This window comes from Mixophyes fleayi, unplaced genomic scaffold (assembly GCF_038048845.1).
Source record: "Mixophyes fleayi isolate aMixFle1 unplaced genomic scaffold, aMixFle1.hap1 Scaffold_84, whole genome shotgun sequence".
NCBI lineage: Eukaryota > Metazoa > Chordata > Amphibia > Anura > Limnodynastidae > Mixophyes > Mixophyes fleayi.
This window is the reverse complement of record NW_027448564.1, coordinates 198,759-219,140: the sequence shown is the minus strand read 5'-3', so window position 1 is coordinate 219,140 and position 20,382 is coordinate 198,759. Positions and strand designations below refer to the sequence as shown.

At 41.4% G+C, this 20,382-nt stretch overlaps 1 protein-coding gene across 1 annotated transcript; it reads left to right on the top strand.

Annotated features, from left to right (window-relative positions):
* The first annotated feature begins 2,549 nt into the window (after positions 1 to 2,549).
* Positions 2,550 to 19,091, top strand: LOC142135730 (uncharacterized). Its single transcript, XM_075194621.1, has 8 exons — positions 2,550 to 2,584; positions 12,569 to 12,711; positions 13,236 to 13,391; positions 14,556 to 14,747; positions 14,826 to 14,925; positions 15,041 to 15,138; positions 15,304 to 15,415; positions 18,340 to 19,091. Exons 3-8 carry the CDS (start codon positions 13,323 to 13,325, stop codon positions 19,089 to 19,091), a joined length of 1,323 nt encoding a protein of 440 aa, XP_075050722.1. The 5' UTR covers positions 2,550 to 2,584; positions 12,569 to 12,711; positions 13,236 to 13,322.
* Positions 19,092 to 20,382: the final 1,291 nt, after the last annotated feature.

Genomic DNA, 20,382 nt, shown 5'->3' with positions numbered 1-20,382 from the left:
GGCATCCTCAATTTGGGTATCACCGGCTACACTCGGGCTATTAAGGCACACATCAGCAGAATGCTCACGATTAGACATCCCACTGTTGGATGGACTCCCACAGGGATTGTTGTCATTTGTGAATCAGAGCAAATATTCTCCTGTAAGGCCTCACTGTTATCTTGCAGCTCGGCTTTGACGCGTAACAGTAGTTGTGCACCAATTGTAGGCTGGGTAACTTTTTGGGATCTGCCACTAATAGCCAAAGGTGAAGGCCTCATTCTCTCTTTGCCACTGCGTGTGTAATATGGCATGCTTGCAATTTTTTTTTTATCGTCACATTACTTTTGCTCAGTTACACTTCTTTTTCGCTTCAATACAGTAAATTTTTTTTGGGTTTTTGTTTTTTGCACTAATTTGAAAACACTCTGTTGTTTGACATCGCCTTGGCCAGATGACGTACTGGGAACACTAACATCAGGACTGGTGACAGAACCTGGTTGCTCATTCAGATCATATGTGGACTGCTTTGAATCCATTCTGAGCGCAAACCACTGGGGAGTGCTAAAAATTATTTAGTAGATACTGCTGACAGTTATGACTTTTGACAGCCAGAAATATTAATGCACAATTAGGGAGGACACCCCAAAAGCACTGAGGAGTGCTAAAAATTATTTAGTAGATACTGCTGACAGATATGACTTTTGACAGCCAGAAATATTAATGCACAAATAGGGAGGACACCCCAAAAGCACTGGGGAGGGCTAAAAATTATTTAGTAGATACTGCTGACAGATATGACTTTTGACAGCCAGAAATATTAATGCACAATTAGGGAGGACACCCCAAAAGCACTGAGGAGTGCTAAAAATTATTTAGTAGATACTGCTGACAGATATGACTTTTGACAGCCAGAAATATTAATGCACAATTAGGGAGGACACCCCAAAAGCACTGAGGAGTGCTAAAAATTATTTAGTAGATACTGCTGACAGATATGACTTTTGACAGCCAGAAATATTAATGCACAATTAGGGAGGACACCCCAAAAGCACTGAGGTGTGCTAAAAATTATTTAGTAGATACTGCTGACAGAAATGACTTTTGACAGCCAGAAATATTAATGCACAATTAGGGAGGACACCCCAAAAGCACTGAGGAGTGCTAAAAATTATTTGGTAGATACTGCTGACAGATATGACTTTTGACAGCCAGAAATATTAATGCACAATTAGGGAGGACACCCCAAAAGCACTAAGGAGTGCTAAAAATTATTTAGTAGATACTGCTGACAGATATGACTTTTGAAAGCCAGAAATATTAATGCACAATTATGGGGGACACCCCAAAAGCGCTGGGGAGTGCCAAATATGAAGAAAAAATAATAAACCTATATCCTCCTCTCTGCACTAGCGATTTTGGTTAGAGCAATTGCAAGAACAATATTGTATTCTCTGTCCCTGCTCTAATTAGCCTATGACTACACCCTGCTCTCTCCCTCTGTCAAATGGCGATGGATTGCTGTGGAGGCGTGTATTTATAAAGTTGAAGTATCGCGAGAACCGAGCCCCAAGATCCGACGACGTCACAATGACGTTCGGCCTCGATTTGGATTCGGTACTCGGATACCCAAAGTTCGGGTGGGTTCGGTTCTCGGAGAACCGGACCCGCCCATCTCTACATAAAATACACTTTTACAGTTGCTCCTAATTGCAAATATTCTTATTCTAGCTGCATACACAGCGTCACTATCACTCGGCACTTACACCCGACCTGTAAGGTGTAGAATACATTTTCTAGACACACGTAACCCAAAATAAAATGCAGCTGAACTGGATGTGATTAACTTGTGTCTGCTCCCCCTGACTGTACTGTACTTACACATGAACACCTCTGATCTGTCTTTAGAAGCACAAGGAGCCACAAATGTTAGATACACACAGCTCAAATACTGCTGCAAGTTGTGATATTATAGCAGCGCAAATGCACCGTCTACCATCTCTAAATCACCTCTAAGGGCTAGATTTACTAAGCTGCGGGTTTGAAAAAGTGGAGATGTTGCCTATAGCAACCAATCAGATTCTATTTAGCATTTATTTAGTACATTCTACAAAATGACAACTAGAATCTGATTGGTTGCTATAGGCAACATCTCCACTTTATCAAACCTGCAGTTTAGTAAATATACCCCCTAAGTCTTTACTTTTGTATTTAGGAGCTCGTACACAAGTGTAGAAGGACAACACTAATAAAAAGCTTAAATAAAACCTTGTACTTTATCCTTTTTTAGTTTTATTTTATAGATCTCATAGCTTTCCAGCAGCACAGTGTACTATGTACCTAATGCGCTTTTCATAAAACTCCATTATATTGTACATTGTAATTATATTGCACTGAGTGTAACGCTTCTGCTGCTGCAGGTAACATCACAATTGACATAATGACAAATGAGGCCTTAAGCTTACAGGGTAAGTCAGGTGACATGCTGCAGCCTATGGGGGCAGGGGGAGGGGCTCGGCTGAGTTTATATAGTCTTCCCTCACTGGGTGTTTCCCTCATTACTGTGGTGACTGCTGTGCTGCTGTCAGGCTGAGTCTATGTAGAGGTTATTAACCGTTTTATTCATTGTTCTTTTCTGTCAATTCGTTTAGTGCTTGTTGTCTTTCCATCCCTCATTTCAGTCACAATGTTCGTTCTGCCTCCATCACGTCCAGTCCTAGGAGAAGTCACCCCTCCAGACGGCAATTAGGGTCCTGCACCCTCCCCCTCATATTCCCCACAGGGGGTGGGGCAATTAGTGATGTGCCAGTTAGACAGAGTGATGGCAGATTATGGGCACCAACCTGTTTCCTCCTCTCCTTCCAGACATGGAGGTAGGGGCAGATTCCCCTGCACCCCCCCCCCCAGCCCATTCATGAGGTACAGCCCCCCCCCCCCCCCGTTCAGTCAGTGACATCAGAGATCTCCCCATACTGTCAGCAGAGAGTTACACATAGGGCAGTGTGATGAGGAGCGCCACCTGCTGGCAGGCAGATGGCATTTTTATTATAATTCAATTACAGCACCTCCCATTACTTCTCAGCAGCATAATGTCATGTGTGATAATAGTGGGTCCTATTCACATATAAATCCATAAAGAGGGAAGAAAAAAGTGACCAAAATAGCACTCCAGGTATAGATGAATAATTTCATTAATACATTAAACTTTATTAATATGCATTAAAAATAACAGAGATATAAAAACAAAATGAGAGTGAAATATTAAAATAAAGTGTTGAAAAAAATAGTAGGGTTTAAAATGAGTGACCCTGTGGTGAGGCTGATCTCTCATATATAGTGATTCAGATAAAGACCTACTGATAATGGATACCCTCTGAACCTGTAAGCAGGATCAATAGCCTATATCAAGATTGAGGGCTAGATTTACTAAGCTGCGGGTTTGAAAAAGTGGGGATGTTGCCTATAGCAACCAATCAGATTCTAGCTATCATTTTGTAGAAGGTACTAAGTAAATGAAAGCTAGAATCTGATTGGTTGCTATAGGCAACATCCCCACTTTTTCAAACCCGCAGCTTAGTAATTCTAGCCCTGAGCGTTATATATACAAATATCCAGCTGCTAGAATATAGTCCATATGCGACAGGTTACTGATTGATAGAATTATTCTCCTTTGATGTGTTATTGAGCAAATAGTAACAATGTTTCCAATGTCACTAAATCCCAAACAAATAAATATTATAATCCTCATATATATATACGGACTCTAGGTGGCAGCAGTGGGTGGTATACTTCACCGAAGGTTCATGCACTTAAATATACTCCTCATTGATAAGGTATATACTAGATGAGGAGAGAGAGAGGATTACTATTCAAATAGTCTTATATAATATATATTTATAGTGTCTTTTATCTCATATTCTCATATTTTAGATATTCTGATATCATAGATAGTCTGATATATACGTTACTGAAGCTGCAATAAACTGATTGGCTACAAGTGCTATAAAACTGATCCCCTACCAGCAGTCTAGTATTTCCCATGACTAAGCCTCAGGGCGAAATGTACATCAGACCGACGTCGCGCTAGGTGACGTCAGACCCGGAAGTGGGCGGAGCTGATAGCGGCGTTCTGCCGCTAAACTTAACTTGCCCAAATAATAAACGACCTCTGATACTCATAAGGATATCTTATTTATACTTGCCAACTTTTGAAAATTCATTTCAGGGAGATTGGAAAAAATCATTGTGGGCGTGAGCAGCTCCGCCCACTGGGCGTGACCAGCTCAACCTGCAGTAGTTTGATTAGCATGTAATCATAATGTGTTTGTGTATAGGTGACAAAGTAATGACTTGCTCATTTCCAAAGAGAAAGATTTTTAATATGAAAACAAACATGTTTTAAACATTATAATAAGTTACGCAAACTTTATCAACAGAATTATATATAAATAATCAACAATAAGTTATTAACTTTATAATAAATAAATTAAATTATGGCTTCAACAATATAACATTACAATTACTAAAGTTAACAAAACTCTATAACATAGCGCTGTTCGACAGATTTATATCTATGATACATCCAAAAATTACACAATGCAAAAATATAACCAAGCTTCACTATGAAACCTATATCCAAGTAAACAATGTTGTATAAAGTGCCGGCTCATAAAATATCACAATAATGAACATGAAACTCAAGCAAAAACACACAAAACCACCGATTTTCTCAGTTCACTTGAATTCCGCAATTGATAAGCAGCAGACTTTGCTTTACCCAAAAGCTCCGGGGAGGGTTTGAACTGGTGACAGTTAATGTCTGTAAACAAATTAATTTTGCATTGTAGGAGACTCTTTAAAGTTCCCTCTGTAGACAATTGTCCCCTGAGCTCAGTCTTCACTTTGCGGACCATGCTGAACACGCGTTCAATTTCGGCATTGCTGTGAGGGAGGACTAGAAGTGATTTTGCCATATTTGATAATAAAGGAAACTTTGGGTTCCCTGTTGCTGGATGAGTGACCATACTTAGTTCATGCCAAATACAGTCCACTCTTTCCACACCATCCTCTGTGCATTGTTTAAAGAGGACTCAGGCAAGTCACAAACACGGAATTCTGAAAATTCTTCATGTAACTTTGGGATCATTAAAATCTCTACCACTTGTGGGAAACGTTGTTCCAGTATTTCAATATCTTCAAAGTCGGCTTCCATGCGTTTTCTGTATTTAAAAACTTTCATTGCCTTTACTACATCGTCACTAAAGGGAAACTTATTTTTCATATATGTTAGAGCAGAACAATAAAATTCTCTCACTTCCTGAACCTGCTGTTGGCTCTAGAGAAGCACAGGTCCTTATGTAGTTTCTAGTGCTAAAGCCAATAAATAATTCTCTGTCCCCCATTTGCATGTCTGGGTCCCCAAAATCTATGGCCAGAAGTCTTTCAAAAGTGTCAGCGCCTTTAATTATGTTTGGTTTGACCAACGTCAGCAACAACAATCTGTATAAATCCAGTAAGCACTCGTGCAATTTGTGGATAAAAGGGGCACGATACTGAAGAACAATATTGGTTTCATTAAATGAACCAAGCACTGAGTGAAGGAACAAAATGTACAACTCTGTTGTTGCATCCTCAAACGTTTCACAGAGAGCTCTGCTTCTTGCATTCTTCTCACAGTCTTCAGATTGGAAAAATGATTTCAGAGCAGGAAACATTTTAAGCACTCTCTCAATGTAGGGATGTATACTGAGCCACCTGGCTACCCCATGTTTCAGTATTTTCGAGTATTCGACTTCCACAAACTCACTCATATCTTTTAGAGCTTGAACTCTTTTTGCACTGAATCTAAAGTAACTGGTTAGTTTGTAGAGGAAAGCATCCGCATCAAATGAAAGGGCATGGTTTCCTTTCCTTGTAGCTAGGTGCACCAGATGACACGGGCAACCTTCTGTAAAGACTGAAGGATTCTTCCCTTGAATTAAAGTCTTTACAGACCTGAGTCTTCCCATGTTAACAGAGGCATTATCCAAACACACACCAATGCAGTTTGTCCATGGAATAAGATGACTTTGAAACACCTCATCAACTGCGCTAAAAATATTAATGCTGGTGGCGTTGTTACAGACAATAAGATCTAAAAGCTTGGGCTTTACCTTTCCATCAATGTCCATATAGGACACCAATATAGGAAATAATTTCTCCTCTGAATCATTTCCACCATCTAGTGCCAAAGTAAATTGTAAATGCTTTAATGCTTCTATGACCGGTTGGGTGCAGTGTGGAGCGAGAGCATGATTAATAATTGCAGAAGATTTGGTTCGACCACAACCATATTTTTGCACAGCAGCCTCACTTGAATTTGGCATCATAGATCTCATCAATTTTCCTACATGATCAGATGCTGAAATAGGGATATTGTGCTCGATAAGAAATCCAGTAAAAAGCATTTCCGCAGGAATTACTGCATTTTCATCATGTGAAGTATGGAAGAAGGAATCCATTTTTTTGCTTGTTTCCAAAGCTTCTGATATTTTTTGGTGTTTTGAACCTTCAATATGGCGTTTACAGTCATTCACACCACCGTGCTTTATATCAAAATCACTTTTACAGACAGTGCAGTAAGCAAAATTCTTTCCACGTGTGGATTTCTTTAACACTGGATATGTTTTTGTTACTCGCGGTGTAAATTCACAATAGTATTTTTTTGGCAGGCACACTTTGTGTTTCATCTTGTTCCTCTCGGTTACCAGAGCAAGGCTCTGCCTGGTTATCCTCCTCACACCTATAGGAACTTGTGCTGGGATCATTGCTGTCATCATGGCTGTCTAGTACACATTCAGGTGAATCAAGTGCTACGACCATAGTTTCACTTTCCGCACTTGGTTGGGGTACAGGGGGTTGTGATTGCTTTACACCTGGTTTGCCAAAGTAATTCCGAATATCCATTCTGAAGTTTTTTTCAAATGTCCAATTTGCTATATATTCTTAGGGAACAGATCCGTCCCTTTGATTTTTAATTTATTTACAGTTAGTCTTCTGCAAAATACGTAAAAGTAGATAAATTAGTGTTTTGGTATTCGGGCAAATGTGGAGGTTAAGCTTCATATGGATATGGAAAAACTTTGAGAATAAGCTTATTGCCTGTACTTTATAAAGTGTCTACTACAATCAAGAACACATAATATTTTAATTAAATTCATATTATGCCACACAGTAGTGCCACCAGTTATGCCACAGAGCAGTGCCCCCAATTCAGATTATGCCTCAGTTGTGCCCACAAATCATATTATGCCTCAGTTGTGCCCCCAAATCATATTATGCCTCAGTTGTGCCCACAAATCATATTATGCCTCAGTTGTGCCCACAAATCATATTATGCCTCAGTTGTGCCCACAAATCATATTATGCCTCAGTTGTGCCCACAAATCATATTATGCCTCAGTTGTGCCCACAAATCATATTATGCCTCAGTTGTGCCCACAAATCATATTATGCCTCAGTTGTGCCCCCAATTCAGATTATGCCTCAGTTGTGCCCACAAATCATATTATGCCTCAGTTGTGCCCACAAATCATATTATGCCTCAGTTGTGCCCCCAATTCAGATTATACCTCACAGTTGTGTTCACAAATCATATTATGCCTCAGTTGTGCCCACAAATCATATTATGCCTCAGTTGTGCCCACAAATCATATTATGCCTCAGTTGTGCCCACAAATCATATTATGCCTCAGTTGTGCCCACAAATCATATTATGCCTCAGTTGTGCCCACAAATCATATTATGCCTCAGTTGTGCCCACAAATCATATTATGCCTCAGTTGTGCCCACAAATCATATCATGCCTCAGTTGTGCCCACAAATCATATTATGCCTCAGTTGTGCCCACAAATCATATTATGCCTCAGTTGTGCCCACAAATCATATTATGCCTCAGTTGTGCCCACAAATCATGCCTCATAGTAGAATCCTAGTTAATATTATGCCAAATAGTTGTTGCCACAATTCATAACATACCATATAGTTGTACATCATGTTTATATTATTCCACAGTAATGCCCCCAGGTCATATAACACAGAAAATGTGCAACAGTTCAGTGTTTTGGAGATGTGCTGCATTGATAGCCGCTCAATGTGCTACAATGCAGGGCGCTCAACGCCAAGGGTTGCCGACCCCTAGACTAAAGTGTCTTCCACCATTGGAACAGCTTACAAAGCAAATTGTGTATGTGCAAAATAAAAATGCTAACTCTTACCTTCTCCTGGTTGCAGGTAAGGCCCAGATGTACTGATATCTGACGCAGAATGCTGTCCAAGTGCAAATGCAGAATCTATAAAGGAGTGGGACAAATATTATATTTCAGAACAGAGCAAAAAATGATACATCACTCACCGGTTACACACTGACATGGGGTGCAGCAGCAATCTCACTGTGCTGTGAGCAGGTGAGGGCAGTGTGCAAATAACACTTCATGTGTCAGCTCTGTGTTATATTCTGCCATGGGACAGTGTAAGTAGGTTAGTGAGCCTAGAGAAACATTGGATGGATGTTAGTGAAGATTAAAAATTGACTATGGGTGAGCTAGTAAATGAGCACTGTGTATGTATATCATTGATTAATCATAAGGAGGTCTATTTTGGATTTTATTATCACCTTTTAACTCTTTATCGCCGCTTATCTTAGTTTTGCTGCTATTTATTAGATATTTATTTTAATTAGGAGTGCAGTGCACCTCTGTGTATCATTATACATGTGCTAATCCTTTCATAGTGGTATGTGTTTTTTATGGACTTCTGAGACAGTTTGTCACGTTTGGGTTTTGAAACTGTCTAGAGACAGGTAATCTAATGTTGACCCATTGAACGCTCAGTGACCAAAATGTCTGTTGAGCCTGAAAGACAGGAGGAGGTAATTAGACTTGCTGGTAGAGTCCCTATGCAAGTGATGACAGATGAATGTGACTTTTTCAAGTTCAATTGCTCAGAGCTAGATTATAGAACTGTTATATCCTGATGGTAAACATTGAATAGAAAACCTCAGACGTAGTGATGCCGCTAGCAGCAATGTAAGAAGGTGTTACACCCCTCTGGGCTGATTTATGTGCAGACTGCACGAAGCACCTGGATTGGTTAAAGGGGCAGGAGGCTGGATTACCTCCTGCCCAGCTAGTGTCCCAAAACTGTATTTAAAGAGCCCTGTGTTACACTGAAATGTATCATACCATCTGTAACTTCTGAAAAGATCACTAGTACCACAAACTTGAGTGTAACTGTCCTTATCAGCACTATTTGAGCTAATAAAACATCACTGCTTCAAGATCCTGTTTTGACGACTACTTACCTGTGGCAATTCCTGTGACCTACAGATTAGACCAATCTAAATTGTTATTTGACTTCTGAGGTTGGGACCCAGCATCCAGTACCACCACTCTGCGTTCTATCTCGCAAATTATTATGCATAAAGCCATAACTTTGCCTTACTCTCAATACATCCTTGTTATTTGTCCTTGAAGATACAATGTGTTGTCTTCTGTCTATATTGACATAACTTACTCTTCACTGATTTAATTGATACCAATTTTATATTCAGTCTTCTGCTTATGTTGAGTGATACAATTTATATTTGGTTCCTGTTTTGTTGTTGTTCATGTGTAGTAAAACAGTATGGCTGTACCTTTCAACTATCCTGGTTCCATCTGCACAGTCCCAATTTTTGGGGAATGCCCTGCCCACCCAGGAACTTGAGGATTAGTTGGAAGGTATTTGTCACTGTTCACTTTACTTAAATGCTGCACGAACCAGGGTGGCTTGTAGATAATGTAAGGAAAGAGGAGAGGGACATGGAGGTGGTTGGAGGAAGGCGTTACCCATACCCTCTATACTGCTGACCAAACCCTCTGTGGTGCTGATAACAATAGGCTCTTCATAATTCTCAGCTCCAGGCCAATGTGGCCCTTAATCTGGCCTGTTTCCGGACCCTGTACAAGGCTGAGGTAATATCTCCCTATAATAATATATCAGACAGCGGGAATTACCCCCATAGAGTTACCCCATGTTTATGTGCAGCCTCCCGGTCATCAGGGCTTCATACATGCGGCGTGAGCTCTCCCATCAGCTGCTACATAATCCTCATTGTCTCAGTGCTGCAGTCAGCAGAAGGCTGTTAGTAATAGCAGAGCTGGTTATTATAATGGTAGAGCTGTGAGAGACTTAATACCGAGACCAGCTACACTCATACACCACAGAGGGGCTCACACACCATGACTAGCCCCCATCCCACTCCTTCTACCCCATTACCCCACATCCCCCTATTATCACCTCCTAGCCAACCACACCCTCACCAAGTGCCACTAACACATAGCTTGTCTAGTGCTGGAGACTAGCCCCCATCCCCCTCCTTCCACCCTCATTACGCCACATCCCCCCTACTATCACCTCCTACCTAACCACCCCTCACCAAGTGCTACTAACACATAGCTTGTCTAGTGCTGGAGACTAGCCCCCATCCCCCTCCTTCCACCCCCATTACGCCACATCCCCCCTACTATCGCCTTCTACCCAACCACCCCGTCAGCAGGTGCCACTAACACATAGCTTGTCTAGTGTTGGAGACTAGCCCCCATCCCCCTCCTTCTACCCCCATTACCCCACATCCCCTACTATCACCTCCTACCCAACCACTCCCTCACCAAGTGCCACTAACATATAGCTTTCCCCAAACTGCCACCACAAAGTTGGAAGCATAGCATTGTCCAGAATGACTTTGTATGCTGAAGCATTAAGATTGTCCTTCACTGGAGATAAGGGGCCTAGACCTAACCCTGAAAAACAGCCCCATACCATTATACCTTCTCCCCCAAACTTCACAGTTAGCATAATGCAGTCAGGCAAGTAACGTTCTCCCGGCAACCGTCAAACCCAGTTTCGCCCATCTGACAGAGAAGCGTTTTTCATCACTCGCCAGAACACGTTTCCACTGCTCCACAGTCCGGTGTCAGTGTGCCTTACATCCGACGTTTGGCATTGGTCATGGTGATGTGAGGCTTGCATGCAGCTGCTTGGCCATTCAAACCCATTCTATTAGGCTCTCACCGCACAGTTTTTGTGCTTAGATTAGATTAATGCCAGTGGAAGTTCGTAACTCTTCACACAGGTGAGGGCTCGGAGGGCCGCCTGGTGCCCATCACTGGTCTATACTGTAATTGTGTGTGTGTAGTTTCATCATCTTATTTTTTTGTTTGTTTGGGTTGGTGCAACCCCTACAGGTCCAGTGATGGGGGCACTGCAATGTTATATCACACTGACTGGCATGGTATGTGTTATTACACTGGTCACACTGAGCTGAAATAGGGAGAAGGGTTTGGTCCTCGGTGGGGATCTGGGTGTGTACATCCGGTATTTGACGTGTTAGTAGGGTGGTGAAGGCTTTGAGGTCTCTTTGAAAGGATGGTACCGAGCGCTACGATTACACTTCCTGTACCTCGTTTCTAGGGCTAGTGTGTCTCAGTTATCCGGGAGTCTTACACACTTGTATAGTGGTTATTTTGGAAAATAGAGCCCTATTTGTGGCTTTGGTGTCAAGATAATCTGTGGGTCAGTGCTAAGTGGATGAAACCAACAGGTTGTGTGCCCCTTTGGGGTGACAAAGTTATACCACAGTTATACCAAATGTTCAATTTATAATGATGAGTATACAACAATATAAGGTCCTTATAATGTGTTCAGGTTTTATATATATATATATGATCAGTTACATAACACAGCAGCCAAGCTCCTTATACAGATGATGCAGCCACAGTACATAAGAATGATGTTATGTTCAGCGTAAGTATCTGCAATGTTCATGAGTTAGTCTACTTAGATTATGAACAAAAGTCTCTGATGTACGTTTTCTGAGTATCTTTGAAGTTAGTCACAATGGGCCTGATTCATTAAGGAAGTTAGGCAAGAAATTGAGTAGGTTTTCTTACCTAATTTTTGTGGACAAAACCATGTTATAATGCAAGGGGTGCAAATTAGTTTATTATTTTGCACATAAGGAAAATACTGGCTGTTTTTTCAAATACTTGATAACTTATTTGTAGACTGAAATTTAAAGTTGATATCTCGTGCTACATAAAATAACAGACCGTATTCTACTTGGTTTTCTGTTTTGCACATAATTTGCACCCCTTGCATTGTCAAATGGCTTTGTCCGGGAAACTACTTACTCAATTTTTTACTTAATTCACATTGGGCCTGATTCATTATGAAAAGTTAACACACTTTATTTTGGTGTCTTGTTTTTTGGGTGCTCTGACATGTCTGTCATGGGGGGGGGGGGGGGGGTTTGTGACTGCAACTCCCCTTCTCCAGTGAACTCCAAACCCTACTTAAGCTGTAATGTCGTTCTGCTTTCGCTCCTGAAGTTCAGGTCCTAGAATGAGACTTATTCCCTGAGGAAGTCGCCCAGCAGTGTTGAAACATTGTGAGACTAATGTTGGATGGTGCAGTTTATCAGTACAAGCACAGAGCTGTTCTAAACAGTAGTTGTCTCAGACGCCCCGCCCACTGGAGGTCCTAAATTATTTATTTTATAACACACTACAAGGTCCGTCATCAGAACATATCGTGCAGCAGGGTCCAGCACCCACAACAGATGTGCCTCCAGACTGACTGATCTGCTGCTGTTTCTACCTCTACATTATACTTGCCGACTTTCTGAAGATGGCATCCGGGAGCTGCCTGGGGGAGGTGAGCGTTTTGGGGGTGGGGCTATGCAAATTGTGCCATTATGGCCCCGTCCCGTGACGTAATGCCAGATTTAGAGCCAAATGCTGTGATTCCCTGAGAATCGCTGCATTGCTTCTCTAATTCTGCCCACTTCCTAGTGATGCGGGAGGATGCCATAATCTCCCGGGAGTCCGGGAGACCTACCCAGAATCCGGGAGTCTCCCGGACTTTCCGGAAGAGTTGGCAAGTATGCTCTACATGCTACACACATGATGTGACATGCCCATACTGTACTTGACCTAAGCTTGCCCCCCTTCGCTATTCAACCTCTCTCACATACAGGGGAGTAAGTGTTTGATGTGTCACTCTACATAAGGACTTCGTTTTACGCATTTTTTCTATGCATAAGAAGTACAGAAATAAGTATTTTATGGAAAGAAAATGCACTTACATCCAACTCTACATGAGACCCTCAGTGTTTAACATTTTAATATCTTACATGTCTGCTCTGTGATGTTTATAGTGATAATTCTATTTATTCCTAGACAGTTGAGCTGTGAGGAACCAGAGAATCTTTTACTAGGTCAACTGAAGGTGAAACCCGATCTGTGTAAATCATTGATTCCCTGAGGATGGACAAGGACAGGAGTGAGAGGATATTAAATCTCACCCTGGAGATCATCTACCTGCTGACTGGAGAGGTGAGGGATTTTGGGAATGTCACAGTGACACCATTCTTACTGCTATAAATAAAACAGGGACATGACTGGAAAGGTGAGGGATTCTGGGGGAGAGGCTCCATGACCCTGGTTACAAAGACCCACATGACTCCAGTCTTGGAGAAATACTAGGACACTTTTCAAATCTACTTTGTAGATAAGGAGTGTGCTTAGTTTACACATACGATCCCTGCCCTACCTATAACTGTTTCCTATATGCACTGTCTTTTAGAGTGTATACAGCACTTACCTCTCCTACTATCTGCCATAGGTCGACCATCTGAGTCCTCTGTCTACTACAAGCCCCCACTTCAAACTCCTCTTACTGTCTGCACTGATTTATCCTAGCAGATGATAGATCCGTGGGGGCCGGCTGTAGGTAGAGGACTCAGAAAAATGGGTACACTGAAGGTGTCCGGAGCTGCAGGAGATATATACACTCTACATTCCTGTATATATGAATGTCAGGATCTGCTTTCGCTTCTACTGCAGCATCGCTTCAGCATGCTGTTTTGTCTTGGCAGCTCCTTTCTCATGGACTACTCTGGATCTGATATTATTTGAATGTACCCTGCAGTACCTCTGAACCACCAGAGGTGCAGCTATCATGTCTTGCCTTTTCTCTCACTAGCAGGGGTTAACCTGCTGCAACTGCTAACTATCAGCACCTGTTCTCTCCTTATTTATGCCTGCCCCCCTCAGTCCCCCTTTGCTGGTCATTGATGTTGCTGTTCTCATTTGTTACTCCTGTTACTTCTCATGTTTCCTGGGACTGCTGCTAGCCGACATCCGGGTTTCTTTCCACTCAGCCTGTTCACCTGCGCCAGCCGTATTCTTTGTTGTTGCCTGCTTTCAGCCTCACCCAGAGGTCCATTGTTCAGTGTCTGCAATATTCGGTTTCTACCATTTTCTGCACTATCTGGATCATATTTGCTCAATAAATGATATTTGTTTTCACCATACTCCAGGCTCCATAGCTGTCATTTCCAGCTCTCAGCATAGTAGTGTGACAATGAAACAGTTATTTATAGGATAGGGATTGTATTTGTAAAATAGAACATTATTGTTTATTTTGCACAATTAATCCCTAAAAATATTCCAAATATGTGGATCTTCATTTTCCTTGATATCTCTCTCCATACACAGGATTACACAGTAGTGATGAAGAGATCTGGTGAGTGTGTGACACCCAGGAGCCGCCCCTGTGTGTCAGGAGGATTGAGCAGGTCCCAGAGCCCCATCACGGTGCCTGAACCTCACTCACTGATACGTGAGGGAATCAACGACCAGAAGATCCTGGAACTGACCAACAAGATCATTCAGCTGGTGACTGGAGAGGTGACTGCTGGGAATGGGACATTATACAGTAACATTAGGGGATGTGTCTGTGTGATGACTGTGTCATTGTGTTGTCAGGTTCCTATAAAGTATCAGGAGGAGTGGGAGAATTTTGAAGGGCCCAAAGGTCTGTACGATGATGTGAAGATGGAGAATCACCGGATCCTCACATCACTGTGTAAGAGGTATCGTTAATTTATCGTAAAGTGGAGCAGTTTTGAGGGCCACCTAGATACACATCATCTGATAATCACATATAAACAATGTAATCAGTCACTGTGTGTTTCCTACAGATGGATCCAGTAACAGAAATACCCCAGAGAGATATCTCCGTCCTCTTTATTCACAGGATTGTACACAGGAAAATCCCAGTATCCCACAGAAGTATCAGGTAGATGACATTTTAGGGTCTCGCAAAGTCCCCAAATTACTTTTCATTATATGATCTGTACAAAGCTGTGTGGATCTTATACACTGATATGTTTCTGTTTCAAATCAATTTATTAAAGCAGATATTATTAATTATGATCTTGTTATTGTTTTTTGGGCTATTTAGGATGATGTCCTGACTGATATTAAAGTAGAAATTACAGATGGAGAGGAAGAGACGTATGTGAGGGGTGATCAGCAGTGTAATGAGGAGGAAATCCCTACAGATATCAGCACAGGTGAGTAATAAACACTTATTACAGAAAAACTCACTATTATAATCATTTATTCTACACCCTCCTCTATCGGTACAAACTAATGAGGAAAACATATCTGTCCAGTGGGGGAGTCAGCAGCCATCAGCCCCTATTAGACTCCTGTTCTCCTCCTCACATCATATCATTGTGTGCTACCAGCCCCGAGATCTGACCAGTCTCCTCCTCACATCATATCATTGTGTGCTACCAGCCAAGAGATCTGACCAGTCTCCTCCTCACATCATATCACTGTGTGCTACCATCCAAGAGATCTGACCAGTCTCCTCCTCACATCATATCATTGTGTGCTACCATCCCAGAGATCTGACCAGTCTCCTCACATCATATCACTGTGTGCTACCAGCCTAGAGATCTGACCAGTCTCCTCCTCACATCATATCACTGTGTGCTACCAGCCTAGAGATCTGACCAGCCTCCTCCTCACATTGTCTGACCTATGAACCTCCTGTACACTACATCCTGTTACAGTATCCATAATCCTCTCTATGTACTACCACATGTGACATTACCCATTAATTTCCTTGTTCATATTTGGTCCTCAGTTAGCTGTATATTAACCCTGTAATGCTAATGTAAAATATGAGATTATTCACCTCCCTCTAAGATTGCAAATGCCACCTTTTCGCACACATGGAAATATAACCTAACACCTGACATTGCACAAAAGCTCCCCTCCAATCTACGTGCTTGAATGTTCCAAAGGCGACTTATGAATATTAAGATAAATAAAGCTCCAGGTCCAGATGACATACACCCAAAGGGTTCTTATGGAGCTAGACCGCTATTCTTAATTTTCAGAGATTCAATCTCATCAGGCTCAGTACCAAGGGATTGGCGAATTGCAGATGTGTTGCTGTTGTTTAAAAAGGGGACAAGATCACAACCAGGGAATTATAGACCTGTAAGCCTGACATCAATAATGGGGAAACTACTGGAAGGTATATTAAGGGATAGAATTCAGGATTACTTGGTGCGCAATAAGATTATTAGTGGGAATCAGCATGGATTTGTGAGGGATAGGTCATGTCAAACTAATCTAATTGGTTTCTACGAGTAAGTTAGTGGGAACTTAGACCAGGACAGCACAGTAGATGTGGTCTACTTAGATTTTGCAAAGGCCTTTGATACAGTGCCACACAAGAGGTTGGTTTATAAAATAAGGGAACTGGGCCTGGGAAACAACATTTTTACTTTGATTTAAAACTGGTTAGAGAATTGGGAACAGAGAGTTGTGATAAATGGAACATTTTCTGATTGGTCAAAAGTCTTAAGTGGAGTACCTCAAGGTTCCGTGCTGGGGCCACTCCTTTTAATATATTTATTAATGACCTTGGTGATGGTTTAGAGAGTAAAGTTTCTATTTTTGCAGATGACACTAAACTCTGTAAGGTAATAAAATCAGAGCAAGATGTAGCTTCTCTATAGAGGGACTTTAATAAACTGGAGGATTGGGCGGCCAAATGGAATATGAGGTTTAACATAGATAAATGTAAGGTTATGCATTTAGGGATCAAAAACAAGAACGCAATCTATAAATTAAATGGAATTAATTTAGGAGAATCTATAATGGAAAAGGATTTGGATGTGCTCGTAGACAGTAGACTTAGCAATAGTGCTCAATGTCAAGCAGCAGCTGCAAGGGCAAATAAAGTATTGGCATGCATAAAAAGGGGCATAGATGCAAGGGAAGACAGTGTTATTTTGCCACTTTATAGATCGTTGGTAAGAACTCATTTTGAATATGAGTACAGTTCTGGGCACCACTCTATAAAAAAGATAATTTGGAACTAGAAAGGGTTCAGAGAATGGCGACAAAATTGATAAAGGGTATGGAGTCATTAAGTTATGAGGAAAGGTTAGCCAGTTTAGGCATGTTTACTTTAGAAAAGAGGCGTCTAAGGGGAGATATGATTACTATGTACAAATACACTAAGGGTCAATACAGAGAACTTTCATGGAAACTTTTTACCCCAAGGACTATACACAGGACACAAGGTCACCCCCTAAGGTAAGAGGAGAGGAAATTTCACAACCAGCAAAGGAAGGGGTTCTTTACAGTAAGGGCAGTCAAGATATTGAATTCACTGCCAGGGAAGGTTGTGATGACGGATTCAATGGATATGTTTAAGAAAGGGTTAGACAATTTTTTTTGCGGAAAAGTGTATCCAGGGATACGATAGTTAATTAAAATGAAGGACAGTAGTGGATATAGGGTAAAAATAGGACTGCAATATGGGGTCTGGGTAGATATTCATAATTAAAACAGATTGGCGGTTGCTTACTCTGGATCAATTTCAAATATAAGTGAGGGATCACAGGAGATCCAAAATATGTTGAACTTGATGGACTGGTGTCTTTTTTTTTTTCACCCTCATCAACTATGTTACTATGTTCTTTATCTGCTGATCTGACCCTGCTCTACCCTTATACTTTACTTTGTATTGTTGCCCATCTGTGCCCTGCTCCATTCTCTGCTCTGTGCAAGGACGTGAGACCTAAGAGTAGTGTAAACCCATATGCAGTGCTGCTAATTTAACACAAGATTACTTTACTTTTGAGGCTCTAGTGTTTGTCTGTGGGCAGAGTAGCTGGACAATGTAATTGGCTAATGAGGCATCCTATCCCAGGATGCTGGCTGGTCAGTGTGTAAAGTCTGCATTTTGGCTGGAGTTGTCCAATCTGACTACAATCTGTTTGTCACTGTGGCTGGGTCTATGCAGTGTGCTTGGTAATACACATTTATAATTATCATTAGTATTTGTAATTTGCAAATTGAAATTAAACAGTTGGAAATTCTATTTAGTATGGTAATGTTTGTCATTATAATCTGTTAATGAATGTAAAATAAGATGTCTATTTCCATACATTTATTCTATTTCCAACAGATGGATGCAAACTCAGGAATATCTCAGAGGGGAAATTCAATGCATCTGCAGATTGTGTAATAGAAGATAACATCACACAAGATTCTCCAGGAGGAAACCCCAGTACCCTAAATTTACATCCAATGTACAGAGCAGATAAACCATCTGATCCCTCTAATCATGAGGAATATTCTCCTGATAACATGGATATTGTTACACATAGTACAGATCGAACAGATGATAAAGTAATTATATGTTCTAAGGGTAAGAAACGCTTTATGGTTAAATTATCTCTTTGTAAATATCAGACTGCTCAAACAGGTGAGAAACCATTTACATGTTCTGAGTGTGGGAAATGTTTGACATATAAATCAAAACTTATTAGACATCAGATGACTCACACAGGTGAAAAACCATTTACATGTTTTGAGTGTGGTAAATCTTTTACACATAAATCAAATCTTGATGGACATCTATCCCCACCATGCCTCCTTGCTCATGTCCAATACCCATTCTCTCCCCCTGCCCTAGTCTACATCCTAAACCATGCACTCCCCCACGCACCTGTAACCCTGGAAATCTCATTCACATTTCCCCATTTCCCTCTCTCCCATTCTCTTGCGCCCTTTGCATCGCCAGATCTATCTGTAATAAACTGCCCTCTGTTCATAATCTCTTCATCTCCAAATCTTGAAACCTCTGTACCATTAGTGAAACCTGGCTCTCCTCTTCTGATACAGCTTCCCCTGCTGCTCTTTCCTATGGGGAGATAAACCGATAGGCCATGGGTCCGTCCTGGGGTTGGTGTGGACATCCTTCTTTCCCCTACGTGTACCTTCCATGTCATCCCTTCTGAGCCTGCCCTTACTTTCTCCTCCTTTTGAGGTTTACTCCATCTGGCTCTTCACTCCTTCTCATCTCCGTGTCGCAGTCATATACCGCCCCCTCGACCCAAACCTTTGATAACTTTGTGGCCTGGCTCCCCCTCTTCATCTCTTCTGACCTCCCCTCCATCATCCTGCACAACTTCAATATCCCTATTGATAACCTCTCTGTGACTGGATCACTTACAAGTAACTTATGGTATAAATTTATTTAAAGGAAATAGCGATGGGCGCTTATTTATATAATTGCCAAAGCACTTATTTTTGATATTGTGTATATTTTGATATAGGAAATCTTTATTTCTGAGACCAGGGGAGAATTTTTTTTTTTCTGTTTTAACCTTGCTAGAGGAAATGCATTGTTTCTGATGAATATATCTGATACAATAAGCCTTTGTTTAGAAAGTATTTTGTATATCTTGGTGTAAGAAAATGTCTTGTTTGGGGTTTGCAACTTTTCTTGGGGAAATATTTTCTTTGGAGGAAATGTGTATTCTGCAACTGTTGAAAGAAAGCACCGATGCTAATCTCATGTTGACTAGAACTTTTGATGTGAGTGTCCAATACTCCTTAAGGGAAAGGAAGAGGTAATTAGACTTGCTGTCAGATGTCCACTGTGTCCACATTAAGATGCAGGAAATCACAGCAAGGTTTTAGAATATCACAGATAAGTGTGAATATTGTTATTCAATATTGCCACTTATTCTCCTTTTTTTTTTTTTCCCCCTCCCATCCTCAATCAGGTGTCCTGCTGCCTCTCTGCCATTTCTTCCTGGATGGCCCAACATTTCCTCAAACTTAATATGACCAAAACAGAACTTATTATCTTCCCCTCTCTAGAGATCCCCCCCCCACCATCACTATTGCTTCTACCATCATCATCTCCTCTTAACCCCAACTTTGATGCCTTCTGTTCACCCTTGACTCCTCCCTTTCCTTTACCCCACACATTTAATCCTTCACCCAGTCTTCCCGCTTCCATCTCAGAACTATTGCCTGGATCAGACCCTTCCTATCCTCTAAGGCCACCAAAATTCTCATCCACTCTGTGATCATCTCCCATCTTGATTATTGCAACCTCCTCATTGGCCTCCCCCTTTAGCGCTCCGCCTCCTCTCTCTATTTCATCACTTGACTTCTGCCCCCATCTTTCCTCTTCTCTAGTTCCTCCTATTCTCTA